Source organism: Varanus komodoensis, unplaced genomic scaffold, assembly GCF_004798865.1.
Source record: "Varanus komodoensis strain SLA01 unplaced genomic scaffold, ASM479886v1 scaffold1, whole genome shotgun sequence".
Classification (NCBI taxonomy): domain Eukaryota; kingdom Metazoa; phylum Chordata; class Lepidosauria; order Squamata; family Varanidae; genus Varanus; species Varanus komodoensis.
Genome location: NW_025335268.1, coordinates 124019648 through 124046472, shown reverse-complemented (window position 1 = coordinate 124046472; position 26825 = coordinate 124019648). Strand labels below are relative to the sequence as shown.

At 42.6% G+C, this 26825-nt stretch overlaps 1 protein-coding gene across 2 annotated transcripts; it reads left to right on the top strand.

Moving 5' to 3' along the window:
• Positions 1-356: 356 nt before the first annotated feature.
• Positions 357-26559, top strand: IP6K3 (inositol hexakisphosphate kinase 3). 2 transcript variants are annotated; one of them, XM_044444269.1, is made up of 6 exons: positions 357-496; positions 5911-6299; positions 19111-19321; positions 21257-21435; positions 22735-22910; positions 24994-26559. In XM_044444269.1, the coding sequence occupies exons 2-6, from the start codon at positions 6101-6103 to the stop codon at positions 25459-25461; spliced, it is 1233 nt and encodes a 410-aa protein (XP_044300204.1). In that variant the 5' UTR covers positions 357-496; positions 5911-6100; the 3' UTR covers positions 25462-26559. The 2 variants fall into 2 exon arrangements, with proteins under 2 accessions (XP_044300204.1, XP_044300213.1); XM_044444278.1 differs by lacking the exon at positions 5911-6299 and having other exon boundaries at positions 360-496.
• Positions 26560-26825: the final 266 nt, after the last annotated feature.

The following is a 26825-nucleotide window of genomic DNA, read 5'->3' as shown; positions in this document are numbered from 1 at the left end:
GCTGGCGACACTAGGTCATTCTGTGTGACAGTCACACGTGTGTCTGTGTCATTGCATGCCAGTGTTGTAAACATGCTGTGACACCGCGGCATATAGGAACATGATCCTCAGCATACACTTTGTGTTCTTTTACCAAGATGGAAATGTGCTGTGTATCGGCAAAAGAATGCTCCATCCCAGTTTTGTGTCTCTCAATGTCATGGGTGTTTTTCCCCTTTCTAGCTGTCTCTATTTAACCCCCCACAGCCCAGTTGCGTCAGCCATTGGCTGCACATAACAGACGCCTGCCAAGAATTTCTAAGAGGGTCAGGTGACACCCCCTGTTCCAAATCCCTTCCCTCTCCCAAGCCCCAACCCACATACCGAGGCAGGACTTTCTAGCAAGACTGCATTGTAGCAAGGAAACCGAGCAGATCAACATCCTGGCTGAGTTTGGGATACTCACAGCAGTACTATAGTCAGTAACTTCTCCAGTTCTTAGCAAAGGAACAGCTTGGTGAGTAATCGCTTAAGTGGAATGATGTATATTAATCAAGATCTTGTTTTAGCTCTAGAGGAAAACCCCTGGTTTTGTCCTGGAAGCATAGGCAGGTGGAGTTGATCTTTAAACTTGGGTGTATGTTCATCTAGTCTTAAAAAGGGCAAACTTGGGCAATGAGGGTGGAATCAGAGGAGGCTGCAAAACTTTGCCCAACTTCTATTTTTTGCTGAAGGGTGTTTTGAATGTTCTGTATTTTCTGTCCTAATTCTCAGTGCATAAGTCCGTCTTTCCAAACATAGTGCCACCAAGATGTTGTTGGACCCTGGCTCTCAGTAGCCCCAGCAAACACAGCCAATGGTTATAGGTGATGGGAGTTGTGCTCCTAAACATCTAGAGGGTGCCAGGTTAGGAAAGGCTCACAAAATGACTTCTGCTACATCTACAGTGTTTGCTACCCAAAGGGATTGGGAAATATTGTGGACAAATATTGTGCTGACCTTCTGGTCTAATTAAAATTAATGAAGTTAACCGGCAGGCCTTTTCCTAACACTCTGGGAGACTGCATGATAGCCATCTTTGGAAAAGTACTGAATCCAGCATCCCTCCAAGCCGAGGCAGGGGGTTCTCCCCAGAACCTGACGAGAGTAATATTACTGAGTGCAGGGAGTAAAGTGGAACTGTTTGCTATTATGTGGTTGGTGATCAGGTTATGCCATTAAAAACAAACACTCATCTCTTGAGATCCTTGGCTGTGGGAAGATTTGGCTAGGCTGCTTGGATGGTTTTCTGGTAAATCTAATGGCATAGCCACAGCTGAGCTAACATGAATCTGAAGTAGGTGCAAATCAGCCCATGTCCATACCAGAATATTTCAGATCTAAGCAGTGACAATGGGGCAGGGTGGGGCACCATGCCCGTGGGACAAATAGCTCACTCTCACCCTCCCTGTGCCCCCTCACCACTAATAGACCCCCTCGCTCCTTAAAGGAAAGACACTTTGCACAGATAAGGTAGAACTAATTCATAAGCTAAAATGAAAATAAGGCTGCAATTGTAAACATGCTTCCTTGAAAATTAGCTGTGTCAAAATCAAGGGGTTTGCTTCTGAGAAAAATATGTTCAGGATAGGAGCGGAAAATGACCCATGCGGATCATCATAAATCAATCAATGAATTGCATCTTTATCTTCCAGGGGGATAAAACTTCCTCCCACCAACCTTGCCCTGCAAGCAATCACTTTGCCTCTTGTGTGCCTCCATGCAATTGTTGTTTCCCTGCTGCCACCATTGACTTCATGTCACAGCAGCTCTGATGCAGGCAGGATTAAAAGCAATTAAGGAGGGGGCACCGAACAGCCTTTTCATCAGAACTTCCCATTCTACAGTAGTGTGTGGATTTCAATTTTAGGCTGTGCGCTCAGCCCCCTGACAAGGACAAGGAGGATTGGTGCATTCCCATTGCTGGGTCAAATGCATGGCGACAGAATAGCCCTTCCTTTGCCTAGCCAAGGGTGAGCTTAGGACAGAACTGGCCCCAAGCTCACCGAAATGGAAATGCCAAAAGCCAGCAAGAGGTTAGCTAGAAGGATGAGGCGGAAGGGTGAACACGCCAGCCCTGGTGCAGAAAGGCAAGCTTTATAGCCATACACTAAAGATGGTGCCATCCAGCCAAATATATGGTCTAATAAACTTTTTCTGTTATTTTATTATTGCACTGAATATTTAGATTTGATGTATGCTGCCCCAGAATCCAGTTCTGGATGAAGGCACAGTTTATAAATTTTTAAAATAAATAAATAAGTAATAAAAGACAGCGAAGGGATATTTACTATAGGTATACAATGAGGCAGCCAATGCCATCACAGTCTCCTCATTATCCCAAATGCCTGGCAATCATAAGCAAGGCGGAGAGCATCGTGGCGGCCTATCAATCGTGGCTAATGCGGCCTCCATCCAGCCCGGCTGTCTGCAGTCCTCCAGCTTCGCAGAGCAACCATATAAATCCTTCCGTGAAATAAACAGTATCTTTGCTTCTTGTACATGAGGGACACTGGGACCAGCCGTAAACTTTATGAACATCATATTCTTTCAGGGAAGGAAATACGAGATTAAAAGGGCGCAGGGTTTGTGCACAAAAGGATTTATGGTCTCAGTGCTGGAACTTGGCTCCTTGCACAGAACATCACCCAGGTTAGTTATTCTTTCAGATTTGGGAAGAGGAGCAAAAGCAGATTTAGCAATACACTGAGGATTAATGTTGCTTCCCAGTCATTGTAGATCAAATATCCATATGGAAATATGCAAAGAGTCAACCAGATATTTTCCAATGTTGGCAAGCAGCTTTGTTTGATCAGGCATGCAGGCAATGCGTGTATAAAACAGCAGAGGGACTTGTATATATATAACTCACAGACAGTAATGAGAAACTGAATTGCACAAAGGGAAAAGCGATCGACTATTTTTAGGACTTTGGTGCTAGATTTACCAAAGAGCTTGTCTCTACTTGTTCAACACTTTGAGCTCTTCTGAAAATCTGGCCTTTGGGGCTTATCTATGTGTAGTTCCAATGAAAGTTTCCTTTCAAAATAATTTTTCCTGAAGATCAGACTACAGAGTCCAATAAGTAACTACCCTGGACCTCTAAAACTGATTAAAGCCATTGCACGAACAGCCTTGTAGCTTATTACTGTGTTTGTGCCATGGGACTGAACAGTCAGTGGTAAGCTACCTCACCCATCATCTTTATCATCTTCATCTTCATCTCCAACATCTTGCATTTATATCCCACCTTTTTTCTTTTTGTGAAGAACCCAGCCTGGCTTACATAATTCCATGCTATCCTCACAACAACCACCTGCAAGGCAGGTTAGACTGAGAGTCTGTGACTGGCCCAAAGTCATGCAGGCTTTATGGCCTGAGTGAGAAACAGAACCAAGACATCCCAGGTGGCCAGTCCAGTGCTCCAACCACCACACCATCACCGTTCTCTTTGCTTCATTGTGGGACATCTTCCTGCATTTGCAGTTCTTCTGTTGTCTCACCATAATGCATACTAGTGCCATGTTTAGTGCATCAGCTATGAAACAAATATCACTCAATGGGTTCTACCGCCACAGCTAGGAAAGGCCTCTATCAGTATCTTCACCATCAGTAGCGGCAGATCTTATAAGCTGCAAAAGAATGCTTGGGACACTGTCCATTGCAGGACTTCCCTGCTGCCCCAAAGAATCAAAGAATCATACAGCTGGAAAGGGGTGGAGTCCAAACATCTGAACAATGCAGGACTCAAGTCTCCCATCCAGATTGCAACCAGCCTGACCCTGCTTAGCTTCCAAGATGAGACGGGATAAGGCACGTCAGGTTACCAAAGTATCAGAACAATATATGAAGCTGGTTGACTACCTTACTGCTGCTTCTTGAAGCTCCCAATAGCATCCCATCCACCCTCTGATAAGAACATAAAAGTGACACTGGATGCAAGCAAGGCCCATCTATCTAGACCCCCATTCTGTTGCCCAGCTGCCCAAGGGCAACCCACAAGCAGGACATGAGTGCAGTCACACACTTTCACTCATGTTCCTTAGCACTGTCTTCAGTATGCTGCCTCTGATACTGAAAGTGACGTACAGCCATCAGGACGAGTAGTCACTAAGAGCCTTCTCCACCATGAGTTTGTCTAACCTTCCTTTAGGGCCATCCAAACTGGTGGCCATCACTACTGAGGGGTCCAGTGTTGCTGTTGTGTGAACTGAATGCATAGGGTTTAAGGTATGCCTAGCATTGACATCTACAGGTGCCATGTGGCTATTTTAAGCCATTCCAGACCCTTCAACCATTGATAATTTTGTGTGTGAACAACAGCTTTAGTGAATGTGTGCCTGCTTGATGTTGGATGTATGTTTTGCTTGTCTTCAGCCTCTGCAAGGCGAGTTACCAAAAATATGATTTTTTTGCCTGTTTAAAGGGCCCTAGGGAGGCCAGATAAGAAGGGGAAAGGGTGTCTGTGCATACTTGTGACCTGGGAGAATTTTAGCAGCTGCAGCTTGCATGGAAAGCCCACTTCTGTAGAAATATTAGAGGTGTAGGGGCTCTACAAGGCATCTTCAGGGTGCAAGGGTGATTGGTTCCTTTCCAGATGGACCATTATCTCTTTTGTTGTTGTTGTTGTTTCAGTGTATCAGTCATGCAACAACCAAAGGTCTTGGGGCAAAATAGTTAATGGCAACGAATTCATTAGAACTACTTCTAAATCCACTTCATTTAAAAAAGCACATCCGTAATCCTTATGGAAGCCAAAATGAGGCGAAATGTGCCACCACCATTCCATCCATTTGTTTGGGGGCCATCCAGCTGCTTCCTAGCCAATGAATGCAGTCATAGCAATGTTTGACACACCCAGTGCCTGGAGAATGAAATCCCTGCTCCATTGTAAGCCTGTTTTCCCCTTGTGGTCTGCCCTGGTGGAAAATGATCACAGCTCCGTTAAAAAAAAATTCAAAGAGCAACTACATTGCCTAGGACAATAACTGAAGGACTATAGGATGCTTCTGATTCTTGGCTCTGGGGTCAGAGACTTCTTGCTCTGGGAGGTCAGGCAGACACCAGCAGTGTGTTGTTTCCATGCACAGTCTTATTAAAGACAGTCTTACTCCAGGAAGCCTTTTCTTGCTGACTGGCTGAAGTCTTAGTGTAATTTTGTTTTAAATACGGTGATTATGAAACTACCTGTCAGGGCATCTTTGTGAATCTTGCATCTTTGTGGATCTCAGTGTAGATTGATGTGGAATGTCCTGAGCTGAGGTTTCTTCGAGAAAAATGGGTGGCCATGGACAGAATCCCGGAAGGAAAGGCAAAGATCGCTTTACCAACACTGCAACATTAATGGTGGGCTCCCATCTGGGATTTCTGCAAAGGCCAGTTGGCACAGAATGTTCTAGTCCTAAGCCTGCTGAGGCCAAGTCAAAAAGCTCAGCAGTACCCTAATAAGCAAATTGGGGTTATTCTGGAGTCCCCTTAACAAGAAGAAAAAGGGAGCATCTTATTAATAACTTGGTGTTAGCTGGCCATAGGAATGACCTGATACAGCTGCTTTCAGGGGAGCCATATTAACCTGATAGCTCCTCTAGATTACCTTACATTACCATACCATATCATACCATAGCTTACCTTTCTGCTTATCCACCACTAGTAATAGGGCAATCTAATTTGTTCCAGGTAAGTATTTTAGGTCTGAGGTCCCAGCAATGCCTGGCTCTCCAAAAGCACATGACTTTAAAAATGCGTGCTCCTCCTGGCTACTCTTGGTCAGGAAATCACCAGGGTGTTGAGTGTTATATCTGACATTTGTAAAAATTGCACAGAAGGTTGGAAAATGTGAGTGGGTAGAGGGAATTTCCTTCTTTTTTCTGACTTGCTGAATGTATCCTTTAGATTGCAGAAACATTCTCGAAGGATTACTGAGCAGCTAGACGGCATACATGCTTTAGATCTGAGCTCACCAGCTGGCTTGAAAAAGCTCTACTCGTCCTTTGATCCCAGCTAGAGCAACAGAAATACGGCCATTCCTTCAGTCGGGGTTTAGTGTCCTAAAGAGAGAGAGATCAGTGCCTCTGGATGCACCATGGTGGTGCAGAACAATCTGGACACTGGGGATGCTAGGAAAGGGATCCCGCTGGAGCCATTTATCCACCAGGTTGGAGGCCACATGAGCATGCTCAAGTATGATGACCACACTGTCTGCAAGCCCCTGGTATCCCAGGAGAGGTGGTTCTACGAGTCACTCCCTACAGCGATGAAACGATTCACACCTCAGTATAAAGGTAGGGCCAATATTCTTAAGTATATGAATCGGGATTGCTCAAATAGCATTAAACTTTGGTAACTGGTATCTCCCCTGCTCACATTCAGTTGTGTAATTTATGCATCAGTTGACCTACAGGCTAGTCCTGCTAGGCCATTGTTAAAATCAGGGTAGTAAAAATATTCCCAGATTTCAGCCCTTTGCCTTTTTATAGTTTTCTTTATAGAAACCAAAATAGGCCAGAGTTCTATGGGGTACTTCTATTGTCCAAACTTAGGCACAAAAGGAGTTTAGCTACATGCCATCTTGGTCTCTTTTAAGAAGCCAAGAGTCTGAACTAAAATCTCCAAATTTAAAATTGTTGAGGGGAAGGTTTTCTATACCAGTTTATTTTGTAAGTCAAGCAAGTATTGTGCAGATAGAAGATCAGCTGGACCTGGATTGTTATGCAAATTTTACTGTTACGCATAGCTGCAGGGAAGATTAAGTCTTAAATTATCTGTACTACCTGAAACCAGAAATCCATTCTTATGCCACTTCAAATCTCCTGCAAAAAACATTGAGTCAGACAAAAGCCTTGCATATGCGGCATTTTCCTTGCCTGAAACTCTTCTGTCTGGGGTGAAAAATGACCCCTTTTGTAGACAGTGTTAGGATTGTCTTTCAGGGTGATGGTTAAGATAAGGCTGAAAGATTCATATGTAAAGAAGCAAAGCATTTGCATTAAGTGCTTGGAGCATATTGCAAACATGAGCTCCAGCAGAGTGTCATCTTTCCTCCTTGGGTTGCCAAGCTAGAAGCAAAGGGTGTGTGATGGAGGAAGAGCAACTGTAGCAACAAGCCTTACTAATAATATACATTGGTAAGGAATGGGGAGCACATCCTCTTCCTTATGTAGAGTAAAAATATAAGGGGATCCTCAGAGCTCAGTATTTCACTGTATATTCCAATACTGCGCTACTCTCATAGTCACTGCCCACTGCTGCAAGGATTGTACAAGAAGTCAAAATTTTTATTTCAATTTCTATTTGTTTATTCTATATCCTGCCATTTTTTCCTTTCAAGGAACTCAAATGGCTTACATAATTCTCCTCCTCCACTCAGTCTTAATCTCACAGCAACGACCCTGTGAGGAACGTTAGGCTGAGCCTGTGACTGGCCCAAAGCCACCCGGTTAGCTCCATGGCCAAGTGGGAACTAGAGCCCTGGTCTCCTAAGCCCCAAACCTGTCCTCTTAAGCACTATGACTCACTGGCTGTCTTGCAGGTCTACTTGCTCTGGTACCCAAATCTATAAAACAGAGCTATCCTCGGCTTCTCCCAAACATCCAGACTATGCAGGCCAGCTCTTGCTGGCTGCTTGTGAGGGAAACATCTGCAACCTGAGATGAGAGCAAGATGATAGTCACTGCCTTTTTTTAAGTACCTGTGAGGCAAGTCTGGGGCAGGAGATGATCTTGAGACTCAAAGGGTAGTTCACAATAATGGAACTGAGTTCCACAGTGTGGGTAGACACTCCTAAAACAGCTTTTGTGAACGCAAACATCCCTGTGAACCAGTATCTGATTGCCAGGTTTCAGGTGTACATTATTTTGGCTGCATTTTGCATGGTCCCTTCCATATAGTGCAAAAAATGTGAGGAAAGGGAAAATAAAACCACTGATAAGGGGCTTTACCAATTAAAGATATATGCTGAAAGTTTTTAAAGGTGGTGAGAGAGAAATGGAGATAGAAAAGGGATGACTTCCTCAACATGATGAAAGGACAATTCACATGCTCCAGAACATGGCCTGCCAGTCCTATTGTCAGTCCATTGGTGGGAATTGCTCAGATGTCATTTTAGAATTAGATCTTATGGAGGTCTAATCAGATATTCTCATCTGATTTTAGTGAGGCTCCATCGCTCTAAGGAGGAAGAGTCCCCTGCCTAGTAGATCAGGCTATTTTAATGTGAGCTACTGCCATGAGTGAGCAAGCACCTGAGAGTCAAAGACTAGGCTGTTGTTAGGAGAGCTACAGTATCTCAGACAGTCGGAATGATACAACATCCTTGCAACCCCAGCTGAGGGGGATTAGAGACTTGGAAAGCTGGCAGGAGGAGGGAAGACAAGAGACAGAGCTCAAGTTCTTACACTTTCTAAAGATTCAGAAAGAGGAGGAAAATCCCACTTACTTCTGACAGGTGAGCCTCTGAAGTCTGACCTATTTAGAGTCTCCCCCATCCCTCCCAGCACTGACCTGCAAATTGCTCAGTGACTTACAAGTTACGTCGATGTGGAATACTTGCTGTTGTATTTTCATGCAAGAAGACCAAGGGGAGCACACTGTACCCCTCACATAATGAGCTTTTGACTTTTAGACTGAGAAAGACCTACATCTGGGTATTAACAGGCATGTTCTTAGTAAAATGCCTCTCCAGTGGCCACAGCCAAAACTTATGCTTCTCCTTCGGATTCTATTCATTATGGCATGATGCTTTTTCCAATGACATGGATATTAATGCAGTTGCTTTTTCTCTTCAACAAGTAGAGTGATTTCATATACAGAATATCTGCAGTGACTTTGTGGCACAAAACACTGATTATTTGCCAAAAGTAGTTAAGTGGAATAGATGTACTATGCTAAGAGTGGGACTTCCAAATATCTGCTTGCCTATGGATAACAGACTCTGAAAAACAGTGTGCCCAAAATGCACTGATCCTGCTGCAGCATAACCATCAGCATAGTCAAGTGATAAACTTGCACAAATCATAAAAAGAATAGTTTTAAGTGTACAGTCCTACACAGAATGAGGATGCTCTGCACCCAATATGTGTCTTTGTCACCCACACTTTAGAAGAAGTTGTAGCTTTAGCAGCACAGGAGAACCTCTCACCAACAGTACTTTTGGGTGTGTGTAAATTCCTTCTGCTGCGTTGAGGGTGCTTATGTGTGTCCAGATTTGTGATGGACCAGCACTGCCTGAACATGGGGCAACAGCAGCTAGATTCATATTATATGATGTGGAAAGGAACTAAATGTAAATACACCCTTATGATTAAGTCAGTGGTAACAAGGAGACATTTCTAGGATCAGGGCCTTAATTGTCCACCTGTAGGTGCCTGAGGTGTATTTCTAACCAAGAAGGCACATTTGCTGCTATGCTTGTGATTGATTGGTGCAGACCTTTCATTAATACCCCACTGAGACCATTCCAGGAGCCCTTTCGTTCCATTTCTCAGCAGTAATTTGCTCTTCCATTGATGATACCCCAAGAGCTCCTCAGCAGAGTTAGACCTGATACCTTAAATGTGAGCAAAAAGGGAAAGGTACCTGTATGATCATCCCTTTATCCGGCAAGTGCCTCAGAAACAAGCAGAGTCCTCTGCCATAAGACTCATAAGCTGCAGAGACTGCAGGTGCTACAGCTAACATTTGGTATAGTTCAGAGGCTACTTAGGAAGGCCAGAGTACAAATGATGCCTCTACTGAGAATGCATGGGTTGTCTTTGGCAAGCCAGCACTTGCCACACACCTCTGCCAGACAGGGAAGATCTGGATTCACCTTATATGGCTTTACAGACAGCTGATACAATGTTTGTGAGGTAAAGCTCTTTAAATACCCCAAAAGTCAAATAAATGCTACACATCATTAGCCAAAGGTGATGAGATCTCACCTTGAGGTTCACTGAGCTTTGAAATTCAAGACCTTAAGAATAAAAGCAGTGGGTCAGGGCTGGGTAAACAGAATGATAACAGGCTTTCAGTTATCTGAACCTTTAGCATTCATCCTTGCCCATTTCCTTTTGGCTTTGCACAGCTGCATAAGGTGAAGTGCTAGGCAACTTGATATATAACACCAGGCATCTTGTCTAAATATGACCCTGCATCTAGAGGATCATATGTCCATTGCTGACGTGAGCCTCCTGTCTCCTGGGGAGGTGGCATGTGAACAACCGTTATCCAGAAGGTGAATTTTCCCACCTCTCAGCCCACTAGCAATATTTGCTCCAAAGCGCCACCTGGGGGCCTCCAGCAGGATGAGAAGAATCCTTGGAGAAAGGGTGGAGTAGACATGAATAAACAAACAAGAAGCCTGTAGGCACTGCAGCAGGGGGAGCTGGAATTGATCCATTGTGGGGCAGTCACTGGGATTACTGCAATGCTTCACCTGTGGGACTGTTTCTGAAGCCTGTCGAGAAACTTCACTTGGTCCACAATATAGCAATAACTGGGTGTTATAAGATTATCACGCCAGTGTTTTGCCATTTCCCAGTCCATGGTCCCACCTCAGTACTGGTTTTGACCTTGAGAACCAAGGATTTCTTGTATCTACATGCTGGAGCCTCCGACACTCCTTATTTAGTGAGGTGCTGTGGATGGCTACTGGAAAAAAATGTTGTTTTTCTGCGACACTCTGGCCATCGAATGCCCTTGCCCAAGAGGATCACCTGTCACCCAGCTTGATATCCTTTCACCACCAGGCTGAGAAAATATTTATTTTCCTAGGCCATTTAATCTGTTGCTCGTTTTCAAATCCATTTTATCTGTGCTGTGTGCTTTGAAGATAGCCTGTAAATATTGGGAAATAAATGAATACACAGTTAAGAAATTAAAAAGAAATAAAGCAGAAAGCTAGAAACAGGTGTATGTTTGTTCCAAATCATCAATAAAATCTCTGTGAATTTTTGTGAGTGCAATGACTCATACAAGCCTAAGATAACATGTGCTTGGAATGGTACATCTCTAAAAAAAAGAGAGCTTCAGATATAAAAAGAGCTGCAATCAATAATTTTCAAAATGGGATCAAGGATCAATATGTATAACATAACAAGAGACTTTTAAAACTAAAAATCTTCTCTCAAATGCTTCACTGCTCTAACCAGAAAGTTATTCTTCCATTGATTTACTCCATTTTTCCTAATATTATTTAATAACAGTTCAGCTCATACACTTCCTCGGCTGTTGCTAATTAACTTTGCCCTAGTGACTGTAAAATAAAAGAAGATGGGTTGCCCCTTTTGCCTCTTCTGCCTAATAGAAAAGATAAAAACGTTTTGTCCCTCAGGGCTGTCAAATTTCTGTGCTGTATTAGTAAGAGCACATGCATTTTAAGCATTAGTTTTCAGTCCACCAGAATGCAGAATTCCCCTCCCGCCACCCACTGATCTTTTGTCCTGGAGATGTGCAACATTTTTTAATCATGATCCAGTTTGGGTTGTTAATGCTCCCTTAACAGCCATTTGAAAAACTTGAGAGACAGATGTCTCCATGATTTTGATGATAAAGCAGCAAATCTTTCAAAATCTTTCCACAAGTACTTGTGGAAACTCCAGATGGAGTTTGTCTGATGTGCTGCCCCTTGTGCAAAGTAGGACTTCTGTTTTCATTTATTTTTCATGTCACTATTCATGTGTTGATGTTCCACATGTGAAAAACCAGAACCTAAACGAACCGAACTGAACTGATCCCCTTCAACACAGGAATACTCAAAACATAGGTGTCCCATTTAGCCACTTGAAACAGCAGCCTGGAGTACTTACTCAGGAGTATGTCTACTCCCAGACAAGTGTTCCAGCCTGCTGCTTGTAATGGCAGGCTGGAGTGTTCACCTACAAAGATGCTTGCTGATAGGTTTCATGCTTCAGATTGCAGTCTCGAATGGCAAGCTCATGGGGGACTATTTTTCTCATGATTTCCCTCCAAATATTGTGAAGAAAATGGCTGGGAATGTAATACCTCCTTAATGTGGTACCCATTGCCCACAACAAACCCTGCAGTGGGGTTCTTGATTTAGAGATACAGTTCAGAATGAAAAACAAACCACACAGGCAATTGCTCTGCCATTAGAATACACCCTCTCCCTGACAAAAATTAGCTCATGCTGATTTTAAGGACAAAAAGAAAGAAAGAAAAAATCTCACAAGTTTCCATGAGGCAAAAGGGTAGGTTGAATGTCAGAAGCACTATTTGTGTTCCCTTTGGCATGGATTCACCAGTGTGGCTATAATTTTGCTCTATTTTTATACATCATCAAGGTTTCATGGCAGCCGTGTGACAATTATATAATGCTGCCAGTTTGCAAAACTTTCCTTCACTGTCATTCAAATCTAATGCCAATTAGTAGTGTTTCAAGAGCCTGTTTGCAGAGCAGATTTGGTGTATTTACTCATTTTGAGCACAGGTTGGATGGCCTTGAGGCAGCCTCCTCCGTCTTTTATGACCACCTCCTCCCTCAAGGCTCCCCGTCTGATGCAGAACTTACTGCAGGCATTTTCAGGCCAGGTTCTGCCCAGACTCAGATTGCGCATGGCAGTAAATTACTGTGCCTATACACACAAGAGCTACATAGAAAAATAGAGTCTGAGAATTGCTGAGATACTTCTGACACACTGATATCTTCTCTAAATATCCTGCCTGCCTGTCTGCCTTGCAGAGAACATAACCCAAAGGAACCATCACTGGTATCAAAATGAAGGTATAAGCAAGCATGTGGCTGTAACAGACTCTTGCCCCTTTGGGCAAGTCCGAAATAGCAAAGCAAGCACATGGCAGTAGCCACTGTACTGAAACTATGTCGCACAAGTAAATAGCTGATGTGACCCCACAGTACATGTGCCAGTGTGTTGAAGCAGCACAAGATTCTTGGTTCTTTATGCTGGAAAGGCGGCTACCTCTCTAGAATATGTGTCAATAGCAAAATTAACTCCCAGTGAGTTTTGTTATGAAACTATTTGCTGGTCATTTTAATTAGTTGGTGCTAAGTACATCAGTTCAAGGATGTCAGGTCAGTTCACAGGTAAAGCATACCAGTGGAATAGGTGATTCTGACAGACAGTGTGGGTCACTGGCTTAAAAGTCAACATACGGCAATACATTTAATAGGAGCAAGTGACATCTCATAAGATTATGAGAAAGACTTTGCTTTCTCCAGAAACATGATGAAGTATTTTGGGGAACTCAGAAGCTCGCTTGCAAGCATTTGTAGCATTTAATTAGCCCTAATACTGTGGCTTTTGGATTTTTTCTAGAAGACCACCATTTCTGTGGCTTAAGAGAAAACACAATTTATAGCCATTTGGATCTTCTTTTCCCTTTACTTCAGCAGCATAGGAACTATGTCCCCCACACCTCCCCTACCCTCTCTCCATTCCACCATGCAATGGCTTAGAAGCTGAATCACATGGATGGGTCCAGCAGGTGGCAATATTATGGGAAGTGGCCACCAGTGGCATGAAACAAGCTGGGTGTATTGGCTTCCTTGTATTGCAAAAGAGCTTTCATTTTGCATTCAATTCAATGTGAATCCTTCCCAGTTTTCTCACTTGCTTATTTATCATCAAGGGATAAAGTTCATACAGGGTTCAGTTCTATGCAAGCTGCAAATCATTGGGCTTTTTCTGCCTAAGCTTGCACAGGATTGCACCTTTAGTAGACAGGATGCAGAATCTTCTTCTTAGAGATTTTCAGTGAAAAGCAAGCAGAAATTTACTGGGAGCATCTCAGGGTGTAAGATATCTTTTCTCAGGCCACAGACAAGACAAATGTTTTCCAAATGCTGTTCATTCTGTTCCATTTTGGTTATGTTTAAAGCTTCCTTGTCTTAGATAAAATGCATGTTACTCTACTGAGCAATTCTGTATTCATTCTCTTCTCTCCTGCTGGGCAAAGCACAGAAATAGATTGATTGAAGCATGAGCCAAGACATTATCCAGCTTACCCCTTTCTCCAGACTGAGAATTGTTGGGTGTTGAGAGCATGGTGTTGATTCAGCCAGGAGGGGAGTGTGTGAATACCCACATCCTTATCTGACACTGGCAGGATTACATTTGACAGTGACCATGAGGGACTCTCTCAGCAACTCCTTATGGTACATGATATGCCTTTTTTGGGGTGCATCTTTCTTCATTCCTGATTTAACACTGCAGAACAAGAGCTGGCTGTGAGGGAAGAAACCATCCTGACACAACCTGATATTTGTGCTGATCTTACATTCTGAGTGGCTGCATACACAGGCAGGTTCCAGGTTTCCTAGCACTAATCGCGAGGAGACAACAGGTGCTTATGCCTCCTGAGTCACACTAGGAAAATGTACTGAATGTGAAATACATGGAAAACTAGGTTAGTAGAGTAAGAAGATGCTGGTCTTATATGCATTTCTTCCTCTAAGATTTAAAGTGGACATATTAGCTCATGTAGTTAAAGGACATCATGACATTTTGGTAGATTAGTTACAAAAATACATTCAACCATCAAATAATGGTAACATTGAGGATGTTGGCTCTTGTCTGCAGGTTGCGGAATAGAGAAGAAAATTAGGTTTATATTTCACCAAGTCTTCTGTACTCAGGTTCTGTGTAATCTTGGGAATTCTGGAGTTGTAATCCAACATCTCTGGAGGTATGGGTTAGATTTGCTATCACTTGCTGTTCCCAAGGTTGCCAACCTTTTAAATATCTTATGCTCCTCTGCCCCTGAAAGCTGGATCTGCAGACTCTAGCAAAGGGCTGGGGAACTTCTTCCAGCCCAAGGGCCAAATTCAAGCTCTTGGTGGGCAGGGCCAAAAGCACAAAAAGTACTAGCATAGTTTAGCTTAGACCTGTTACTGCCAGTAAGTACACCTTACAAGAGGCATTTCAGCCTTTTAGAATGTGGGGGGGGGGGCATTCAAAAGCTGGGAGGTCACCCATCGGTGGTGGGAGCAGCCACTTGAAGATTCCCAGATTTTGACCCCAGGAGGGCCAGATTTGGCCCAGATGTTGGCACTAGTTTTCCCACCCCAGCTCTAGCAGATGAGGTTGCCCATCTCCATGCGATGGAAAGCATGGAGCTGTTGCTAGAGGCACGACAGCCAACCAGAACACTGTGAGTTGGGCAGCCCACTTTGTCCCAAGCCCCAGACACAAGAGCTAGGACAACAGAGGCGCTGCTGCAACTGGCTCACATGGCCGGCTTGGGGCCGGCTTGGGAAAGCAGGCTTGGGACCTGGGAATGCAGGTCCTGGGAAGGCAGGCTTGGGATCAGGCTTGGGAATGCAGTGCTCACTGTTTGTGGCCTGGGATGGCCTGAAGAAGGCAGGGGGAAGGGTGTCTCTGTCATCAGCCTGTCACCAAAAGGTCAAAGCTGCCCCATCTACAAGCCATGCCCAAAAGAAACCTGTCACTTGAGACTGCGGGGGCTGCAACTGTGGCCACACAGGCTTTATTGGGAGAGGAGTAAATACGTAAAAGGTTGCCTGGCCCTTCAGCCATGTGAGTGTCTTTAAAGCAATGGGGAGGGGCATTGCTGGCGGGCAGAGTGCTTTACTGGATGGAGCAGGGTTGTTTTTCTGGACTGAGTTGCTCTGTTGCAATGCAGAGATTAGATCTGTACCATTAAAATGCAGATAACGTTACAGATAACTGGGTGGCAGTGATACTTTCCCACTTATGTCATCCTCCATCCTCCCTGTCTTCTTTTTCCCCCACCAACCTTCACATGCATCTTGCTATACATAGGAGACAAAAGGACCCAGCAAGAAACCTGCGCAAGAAGCTTCACCTGGTTCATTTTCCGCCACTGGTTGTTTTAACAGTATGGGATATATGGCCAGGTGTCCACCCAGTAGGGAGGTGCCCAGGGCTTTATCCAGCCATACAAGCCCCAGATCCTTGGAGCACCACCTCCACCCCTCTGGTGCTATCCACCATAAGAAGGGAGGATGCTCCTTGAAGCTTTGCACTGTGCATGCTAAGCACACTTTCTTTACGTATCTCACCACCCTGGGACTCTCACCTCCAGGCTGGCTTCCCACAAAGCAGGAAACTTTGTTAGCGATTTTACCATTTCCTCTATTTCAAAAGTTCAAAGGGGAGAACAGCACCATCCCACACAAGTAATCATGGAAAGCTGCTGAGAGTTTGGGGTAAAAATGAAACACTGTCAAGAGGAAGGATGGAATGGAAAATCTTGCAGGAGACAGCGCTGACAGGCTAGAAAAATGACCATGAACACTCTGCAGTGCAACATTTTGTTTTAATAATTTAAATCAAAATTTTAAAGTCAGAGGTGCACTCAGTCATCTCTTGCTCCCACGTGTGGATTTCACCAATAGGCATCACTATCTGTCCAGATGTCCTGTTACAAAATCCAGTGGTGAAGGCAATATTGCTACTGAAAGGTGGATATTTGTCTTTTTAACTTGGCAGGCTTTTGCACAGGGATGCTGCTGTAGCTTCATTTCACTACTGAGTGAGCATACAAGGAGTTTCCTTTCACAGCGTGGTAAAATATATTCCTGCAATGTAAAATCAATCAGACAAGTAAAATTCTCATATATCTCAATAATCCTAGTGATCGTTACAGGTAGGGCATTCATCTAACCCTGCAATCATGCCTGATAGCCTTGTGACTTCTTTCCCCCACCCCATCCTTCTTCTTGTTCTATTGCCCTTTTTTCTGCCTTGGGATATGGAGCAGTCAATATTGCAAGTGTCGTTTCTGCATAAGATAGCCCAACATGGATGCTGCCTTTAGTGAGGATCCATACAGAACACAGGGAGGAGAAATAAGCACACTGCCAATAAGCCGTCTGCACTAGGACTGTCATTTATGCAGGGCTCTAATTTAACAAAACAGCTTCTGTGGTTTTTCTTGGTTTGTGATTGTCTGGATAACATCTGCCTGCTCAGCATCCAAACTTTTAGACGGGAACTGCTGCATCACTACATAATGCAGTTGAGGATTAGGCATCAGAACAGCAAGTCTGCCAGTAAATTACTCTGGGCTTTGGGCCCTTGGGAAATGACCAGATGAAACCCAAATAAACAAATGAACAATAATACAGGCTATTCTGATAGGATACCGTCATGTTCATTAGGCATCACTCTTTGGAAGATCCTCTTCTAAGGTATTCCAACAACAAGATCTGCTTTCTGACTAGCTGGTCTCCACTTATGTTTGTCACAGTGCTTTATTTTAGGGCATATGTGAAATCTGAGTAATGTGGGAAAGAGCAGTCTATTTTGGAAGAAGCAAAGAACAGATCTTAGAAATAAAAGAAAGGCTACGGGTAGAAAATAAGGCTGCTTACCACTTCTTTAGTGCTGTTTATTGATGAGAAAAGGCAACTTTTAAGAACACTTCTAGGGTGGCTGGTTTGTGTTTTATTTGATTGCCACTTCTGGCTTTTCCTTTTCCTTCAGATAGAGATTGCGACACTGTGAAAAACCAAAGTAGCTTCAGCATCTCCTCCTACGTAACATGAAGCTCCCTGGGCAAACCTGTGTAAGCCTGCAGGCCTGCATCTTAAAATAAAATTGTTACCAAATCCTTATCAAGCAGGGGCTCGGAGTAGATGCTGCACGGGATAGCCACATTTCCTGCTTTCAGAGGACAGTCCTCTCTTTGAAGGCATCCTCTTTGATGGGCTGTTCAGTCCAAGTCAGATTTAAAGATAAAGAAACCTCAGCAGGAGGAGAAAGCTGTAGTCTTAGGACTGCCCATCCAGAGTCAGCTTCTAGACAGTGGACTGAACAGGAACAGAGCAAACCTAGTCATGCTTTCCCTCGTTTTCTATTTAAGGTACAGGATTTTCTTACAGTCTTACCTCTGTATATCAAATTAGAACATGCACATTCTGTTCAAATCAATGTCCTCTTTTTTTAGTGATGTGTTTCCTCTTCTTTTGACAGTAAGAAGCTGGCTACTCTAGTTAGCTTCCTGAAACACCTTCCCTGGCTGTTTCCCATGCAGATCCAGGACTGGAAGTAATTCCCACTGGGAATTTTTCAAAAAAAGCTGTTCTGGAAGGAGCCAACTCAGAGTGGGGACAGGTTGGAGGAGCAATCCACCATTATGTGTCCATGCTGTCCTTTAAATCATCCACTCCCTGCTTCATAGGAATGTGGCACGTGTAACATTCCAACACATCTTGCCACCACAATGTCTAGTCCGACTGCCAGCTGGCCATATTTCTAGGGTCCTGCACGTTGGCATTCAGTGTCAGGCTCCAGTGGGTTCAACTTGGAAACTTTCATTGCAAGAACATTGCATACCAAGTAGATCTCATGTAAACTATGGAGATGATGCTTGGAAATGTAACATAAAGGTATTTCAGAAAGGCTGAGGGCTGTTTTCCAAAGAATGACAGACACATATCCAACTCTTCAAAGTCAAAGATCTAAATAGAACTAAGTTTGAACTGTCAGTAACTTCCTAACCAGCTACAAATGCCTTCACAAGTTTTTCACACATTTCCAAGGATATGAATCTATGGTCAGCAGAGAGCTTTCGATTAACATGTGTATGACAGAACTTCTATTCCATGCATTCATATAATTTCTGCAGATACATTATCTGAACAGAGCAATGGCCAATCCCAGATAACATGGGGCTTGCAGAATTCCTTTCTGAGATGAATGGTCAAATCAAGGTTCAAATTTGATGAATTTAGAAATAATTACCATTGGTAATCTTGGCAAAGGGACTGATTTCATAATTTATGAGTTTGCTACTTGATTTTGTTTTGTTTTTTGAGGAGGAAATTAATTTGAGAAAGGTATTTTAACACTTGTTTTCTTAGCATTTCAACAAAGAGAACTACAGTAATTTGCTTGTTTTTCCATAACATGGATAATGAGTTCACAAATTATCTACAGTGAACTAAAAGTATCACCAGCTGAATTCATTAACTAAGTAGTTTGGAGCAAACCAGTATTTTCTGAGTTTCCAAGTGGAAATAAACTATGAAGATTGTTAAAATAAAAATAGTGAACCATCTTTTCCAGCTTGTCTCCAATCTATTCTACAGAGGTAAAACTGCCTAGAGATCAAGTTTTCTCACATCTCCATAATTCTTTCTCTCCTTTAAAGGTATTATTTCTGTGCGTCTCAAGAAGGACAGCATGGGCAATTTGAGCCTCATAGCCTGCTCACAGACAGATAACCACAACTCCTTGGATAATACCTCAAAGGAGTGTTCGAAGTCGATATGGCAGAAGCTCAACCAGGCAAACACCAGCAATAGCGACCACACGTTTGTCAAATGGAATCATGACTCACTCACAAACACCATCCAGGACAGGTAAATAGCTCACAACTGACAATATGCAACTACATAAAGCTCAGGTGTGTCACAGCAGCAATGATTGTGTCTGGATTGAACTCTGGTTCTGCTCACCTTGCACTGGGCAAGAACTCCAAGTAGAAATAGGAGCTGTATATGGCAGCATTATATCTCACAGGATGCAGTGAGAACAATTGGAATCCATCTTGCTTTTATATTGATGTAAGAGCACTCTTTTCGGCAGAAAATTCATATGCATCTTCTGCAGTTGACCAGAAGTTAGCACACACTTTCTTCAAGGGCCATCTTTCTTCATCTATTATCATAATTTAAACAAACCATGGAAATATTTCCACTAAAATGACTGTCTCAATGAAAATTACTAGACTGCATACCTGCCCACCTATGTACTATTAGTTATTTGTAGGGCACCACTGCTTCAAAGGGAAAAAGTCTATGTGAAGGTTTATATGTGATGCAGGATTTGGAGTTTCAGCAATTCCCTCCCCTAGAGTTTGCTGAGTGCTAACAGAACTACTACAAGGACCAAAGCAAGGCATGTCTTTACTTGCACACATGCCTAATGCGCACATTGTTACATATAATTAGCCACCACAGGTGTGGGGGGGGGAGAGAATCAAGACTGTGGCACTCCCCATCTTACTGCCCCTGTGTGAACAAAAATCCCACCCACCCCCATGGCATCTGCTATTGAGCCCCAGGGGAAGGGGGCTCCATGAATATGCAGAAGTAAACACTTGTGAAATCAAAGACACTCATTTCTAAGGAAATTTGTGTCGGAACAAAGTGCAAGAGGAAAAAATCACTCCAGAAGTGCCTGAACACTAAAAAAAAAAAAAAAAAAAAAAAAAAGGCCAAAAAAACCTAAAAAAAAAAAAAAAAAAAAAAAAAAAGGCAAGGGCTGTTACATCCTAGTTGTAATGAAGTTCCAGGAAAACTTCCCTAGTGCAGGAAGAAAAGTCACAGTGCCCTTGCCCAAGTCAGTGGAAGTTTCCAAGATGAAAAGGCCCCAAGGAACAGCAAACTTTGCGCAGGGACAAAGGACCAGGAAGCTGAGTCAGTCCAGCAGTGTTGTCTGGCTGGAAGCAGCTCTCCAAGTTTTATGGCAGGGATCTAACCCAGCCTTCCCTGGAGATGCTGAGGACTGAACACGCAAAGCGGATGCTCCTCCCCTGAGCTCCAGGGCCCTCCCCAAGAACTCTGCCCTAGGAGAGAATAGCATGCTTTGTTATGCCCTTATGGAAGCTGCCCTTTCCTCTTGTGCAATCCCTGTTCCTCTGACATTAGAGAATTCAGGCAGGGAGAGAAGTGTAGAATGCAGGGAGAGAGAAAAGGTGGTCATGGGGATCTGAGCAGAAAAGATTCTGAAAAAAGCCGTGATGAAGACAATAACAGAAGACATTGAACAGGTAAGACATTAGAGGAGATTGGGAAGAACCAATTGTTTGGAAGGAACCGTATGGAACACATGGTTGCAGTTTAGAGTTGGGTCATTTGTGAGATTGTTCACTACTATAACTGTTGACTGGTTGTGTTATGTGCTTTTAATTTGCAAGATAAAGAAATGTTATTAGACTCAAGAGTCACTGCCAGTCTTTGGTGAACTATATATTTTGCATATATCTAAAAGTAGCTAATGGGATATAGACTACAATGCTCAGCATACTTCCTTGTGACTGAGGAGCAATATTGGCTGGAGGAAGTCAGGAGGTATAGAGTGTCCTTCTACCTAAACATGCATGCCATTGCACTTTTAGGACAGCAAATCCTACTTGAAAACAAAGTAACTTATGCTTAAACTGTTCAGCTTTGGTTGTGCTGTAAGCCCCACTACCATCACTGGGGTTTACTTCTGAGTACAGATGGTTTTTTCTGGTTCAGAGTGACAAATAGTTAACTGGCTAACCCATTTTCTTTTTATATTGTGCCTAGCTGCCAAGGAAAAGCCCTCTTGCAGACAGACCTCCAATACCACAGAGATGTGCCTGCGCTTATGAAGGATGCCAATGGGAACCAGGCAGAAAAGAAAAACTTTAATCCTTGGGGACTGCACTGCCACAAACAGCATTTAAACCGCATGTCTTCCAAGCATAATGAGAATAAACCTCATCGTATCTTTTTCTTGGTTGTTCTTGTTACATCAGACTGCATTTTAGAACCCCACGGCTGCAATGCAGAATTTCCAGTAGTGCAGTATAACTTTTAACTATAGATAAACATAACAATCTACATATATCATGGGTAGTTTATACCTGACTTGGATGTTTTGGATCACAACTCCCATCATTCCTGACAACTGGCCATGCTGGCTGGAGTTGATATCCAAAGCAACTGGAGGGTGCCTGCTTCAGGAAGACTAGTCTTCCTAGACATGATCACAACACAACCCACATCATAGGATGCATGGTCTGCTGAACAGCTGCCAGTATTATCACCATCATTACTACAGCAGAGCCAAAGCCCTCTGGGCAGTTCACAATTTCACCGGGACTAATGCTGCACTCCCATCCACATGTGGCTGAGAGTAAGCACCATTGAACTAAATGGGGTTTACAGCTGATTGCACAATTGCCCCGCCAGTCACAACAGTGTTTTGCTGAATATTGCCAGTAGCTTAATTCTCCCTGCAAATCCTATCTATAAACTTTAAAATACCAACAAATGAATTTTTGCTTTGCTGATGCAAATTTATTTATCCATTTGACAATTACTAAAGAGGAAGCTGTGCAGAAAACCAGCAAAGAAGCTTGTGGCACAGGAGTTTGTATTTATTTGTACATACATACATACTATTTATAGGCTGCTCAATAGCACATGTCCTCTGTTGTAACATGCTATTTTGAAAAAGGAAAGAAACAAATGAAAACAAAATTTGCTTCTCTTAGATTTTGAATTTTATTTTTTAGTTTCATGTGTGGGAACTCAGGTTTCAAAAAATCAAAAGGGGCACTTTGCACTCATATAATCCAAATATTCCAGTGTATTTGAATATTGTGCATTCAGATTTAAGTGATTCAAAAAGAGGAATTACTCTAATTTGGAATCTGTGATGATTTTCCTTTCAATGTTACTATATATTGCTCAAGAAAAACAAGAAAAGATTCTATACACAAAATCTGTCCAAAATTCATGGCAGTCAACCACTGATACCCATCTCAAAGCCCAGTCATGTAATAAGAACTACCTATTAACCTTTATGCATCAGCTGGTGACCTCTGTACATAGAGATCCTCCACTGGCCTTTAGTGGAAATCAAAAATGATGGGCAGATACCTCTGAAGCTGTGGATCCCTGCCAAGATAAATGCGTTGAGATGGATACTAAGAGAATAGTCAGGGGAACCAGAGAAGATAAATTGCAAAGTTTTACTTCAGTAGTAAGTCTAAGATTTCCTTAACTTGAGCATCTAGAATTTCTATTGCTTGAAAATGTGGTATCCAAGTATAAGTATCCATGCATTTTGGATTTAAAGATGGGAACCAGGCAACATGGTGATGATGCATCAGAAGAGAAGAAAGCACGGCAAATAAAGAAATGTGAACAGAGTACATCAGCATCCCTTGGAGTCCGTATTTGTGGCATGCAGGTAAAAAGAACTCATTCTACTGTTCTTTATTTGAAAAAGTCCATAGTGTTCCCATCAGAGAGCACATTCTTCAATGGTATAAAGAAATAAGGCTCAGAATGAAACTGTAATGCACACTAACACAGAGCATAGTGCCAGTAGGAAAGACATTATTGATTTTACATCCAAACTGCTCTGCTTTAGTCTGGGCCTGTATTTAAAAAGAAGAGAGAGGGAGCAGGAGAGAGGGAGAGAGACAGAATAAACCTGGAATGTTTACTGATTCATAGGAGTCGTCTAAAATATAAAAGTAAAAAGAACCTCTCTGGTCCTAAATACTATAGCTTTTAAAATAACATTCTTACACCTTTTTGCCAAAAACAGAATGCGGTCTTCTTACTCTTATCATAGAATCATAGAAAAATAGAGTTGAAAGGCCACTGGGTCCATCCCCCTGCTTATGCTGGACACCAAGTTACACCATCACCCTCAGAAGACTGCCCAGTTGCATCCTGAATGCCTCTAGTGTGGAAGAGGCCACAACCTCCCTTGATAACAAAATCCCCATTGATCAGCTGTGTTAGACTCCTGCACCAAAAACAACCAAAAATCCTATAGCACCTAAAGACAAGCCACTGTATCATAACAAACTTTCTCGAATAAAATCAGGTGACAGATTTTTAAAAACCCAGTTATTTAAATGGATCTGCATTACACTTATTCTCCACCTTTAAGAAAGGCTACAACAGCCTTCTCCAACCTTGTACTTTCCAGATGTGCTGGACTGCAACTCCTAGGAATTAGGGCATTGCAGTCAAACTCATCTGAAAGGCATGAGGTTACAACATAGCTCCTTTGCAGGTGAAAAATAAGGATGGGTCAATAAACAAACCTGCCACAGCTGCAGTTCTTTTGATGGATTTATCAGCTGTTTCAATGAACAGCTTTAACTGGTGGGGAATCTAAAGGGAGATACAGTCATCAACTAAAAATCGTTTAATAGACTGGCAGAGCTCATAAATATGGTACAATAGTAGCAGTTAGGTCCCACCTAGTCTAGTGTTTTATAGATCATATAGCTCCATAGAAATGAAAAGTTGCACAGGAGTGTTTTGGTTTAATTACAAGCATGGGAATAACTGCTCCAACTCACAACTCAAGTGACATGCAACCTGCAGGTTGATGTATACTATCCCTGTCACCATCTCTGTGATCCATTGAAGCTGTGACTATGGGAATCGTCCTTTACTTTGGAGGTCCCTAGTGCTTGGCACCTATCTTAAAGCTGTCCTATGGTTTGAACAATTGCAGCAAGTTGGCAATTGGCCATAAGTGTTTGTAACTGCCACAGCATACTCGGGGTGCTTCTAGCTCCTAGCTCTAACAGCCAGAAGACATTGTATAGCTTTTTCTTTCCTTTCATAATGGATTTTTGGTAGCAAGAAAAAAATATGGAAGAAATAGTGGGAAGAGACAGGAAGGTTACAAAGGGGAGACAACATGATCTGGACCCCCTGTAAAATGCATGACTTAAAATCATGCACAGCTTTACAGTTCAAGAATAACTTCAAAGGAAGAGAGTTACATGACAACAGGTCTGTTGGCAGCTAGCATTAGATAAAATCTCTTACCTATAAATGCTGAAAAAAAGTTGTTGCAACAGAGTCAGTGTGATGTAATGAACAGTGGTCAAATGTAGACCAGGAAGACACAGATTCAAGTGCTCACTTATTCAGGAAGGTCACTGGGTATCCTGGGAGGCATTAACTACCTCGGCCTAATCTACCTCTCAGGGTTATTGTCAGAACATAAGGAGAATGCACTGCTCTTTACATCCTGGAAGAATGGCAGCATAAAAATATAATAAATGAAAATGTTATGAATTACAATGGATAAAATATCTTGGTCCATCCCAACTTACTTGTAACTTCTCCCACCTTTAGTTCTGTTTTTCCTTGCAAGGCTAAGGATAAATGCATTACGTTTATGATGCGCTCATAAACTATACTATTGAGGCTCTCAGAATAACCTAAATGAGATAACTTATCAAATTACAGCCTACAAGGCATATGGCTAAAGTAATTATTGTTCTTTTTTGTTCAAGGTTTACCAGGCAGACACTTTCCAGTACCTCTGCAAAGATAAGTACTATGGACGGAAACTCTCACCTGAGGGCTTCAGGCAGGCCCTCTACCAGTTCCTTCACAATGGAAATCGTCTCCGAACAGACCTTGTGGAATCCATTGTGTCTCAGCTGAAGGCTCTGCTATCTGTCATCAAAAAACAGACTTCTTACCGATTCTACTCCAGCTCACTTCTCATAAATTATGAGGGACTAGAAAAGCCAATGCCCTCAGACAATCACCCTCAGGGGCACTGTCAAAATACCAACTGCCCCGTTTCATTTGGAAACAGCCATCCTAAAGTTGATGTCCGCATGATAGACTTTGCACATACAACCTACAAGGGCTCACAGTATGATCAGACAGTCTATGATGGACCAGATCATGGCTATATTTTTGGTCTAGAAAACCTAATAAAGATTATTCAGAGCATCCCAGTGGGAGAATGACAACTGCTGAACTGACAAGAGACTCTATGGTTGTAAAAGGCAAAAACCTGCACACTGAGCCAATAGTCGAAAGCCCCCTCCAAGTAACTGCATCACATGTACTGTTTGGGGAGGCTAAAGTAGATGACTTGTGAAGAAAAGCTCAGATGATGCTACATGCCACAGCAGATTGGACAATCCATCATATCTGTGATCTGTCAGATTATTTTCCTTTCTGGTTTTAATGTTGTCCATTGGTATCAGGTAAGAGCTAGAAGAAAATGCTACTTGAAAGGAATTTTAGGAGACAAGGGTTTGTTCCTCAAGCACCATTTAGACTTGCAAGGCCAACAGGGGCCAAGCAGATACTGTGTTCATGAGAAGAATTATGTAGCTAGGCTGGCAGGTCCTTAAAAACCTGCAACTTTACATTTTAATTCATTCAGTTTGATGGGCCAAGGACTTTCAGTTACACAATCAGATGACAACCATCCTTCACAAGCTTGGTCACAAAAGACTGGCACTTCAAAAATGCAACTGCCAATTAATTCTTTGATCCTTTGTACACCATGCCGGTGTGTGTGGTAAGATATTCTCCTGGAAATGTACATGTCAGTCAAAAGGAGTGAGTGCAATAAATGCCAAAATCAGAAGCCGGCAGATGTCAGCCAGCTCCTCCCAGAATAAAGTAGGTCTTTGATGGAAGAACTGGAAAAGGACTTGTTACACAGAAGGTTCTAAATTTGTGAAATGGCAGTCATGAAGGGTTGACACCATGGCATTTTATACTGGAGACATTCTGTTTAAGGAATGAGACAGATATGAGTGCACAGATACCAGGGTGAGTGCCCAAGTCTCATCTAAAAGTTTTATATTATATTCTGTGCATGTATATATGCGTGTGGGGAAGGAGGGGCTGCATGCATGAACAAAAGTCACAAAAACTTCACAAAATGTTTACAAATGGACTGTTGTAAGTATGAAACCACCAAATAGTAGATTCCTTCCTATGTCACATGAAACCTGTTAGAATGCTTTTAAATATAGAATAGAGATATAAAGCCCAACAACAAATGGGATTGTCAAGCTGTAAATAAATTACATATGCTCTGTAAAAGACTGCTTTGTGTCTGCATTTCCTTTAAACTATTTCTTAAGGATCTGTTGGCATTTGCATAATAGCAGTAAAAACCAATTGTCTCCACGAGTTTAAATACCAGGCCTTCTAGAATTCTTTGCACTAGCTATTTATTACCAGTTGCCTGTGAATAACCATACATTGTGACAAGAAGATTAAATCATTAGCCCAAATACATGTTCCACTTAGTCTGTTACCCAGCTGCAGGAAATGACTAGAAGTTGTTCACAATACCAAATGCCACTAA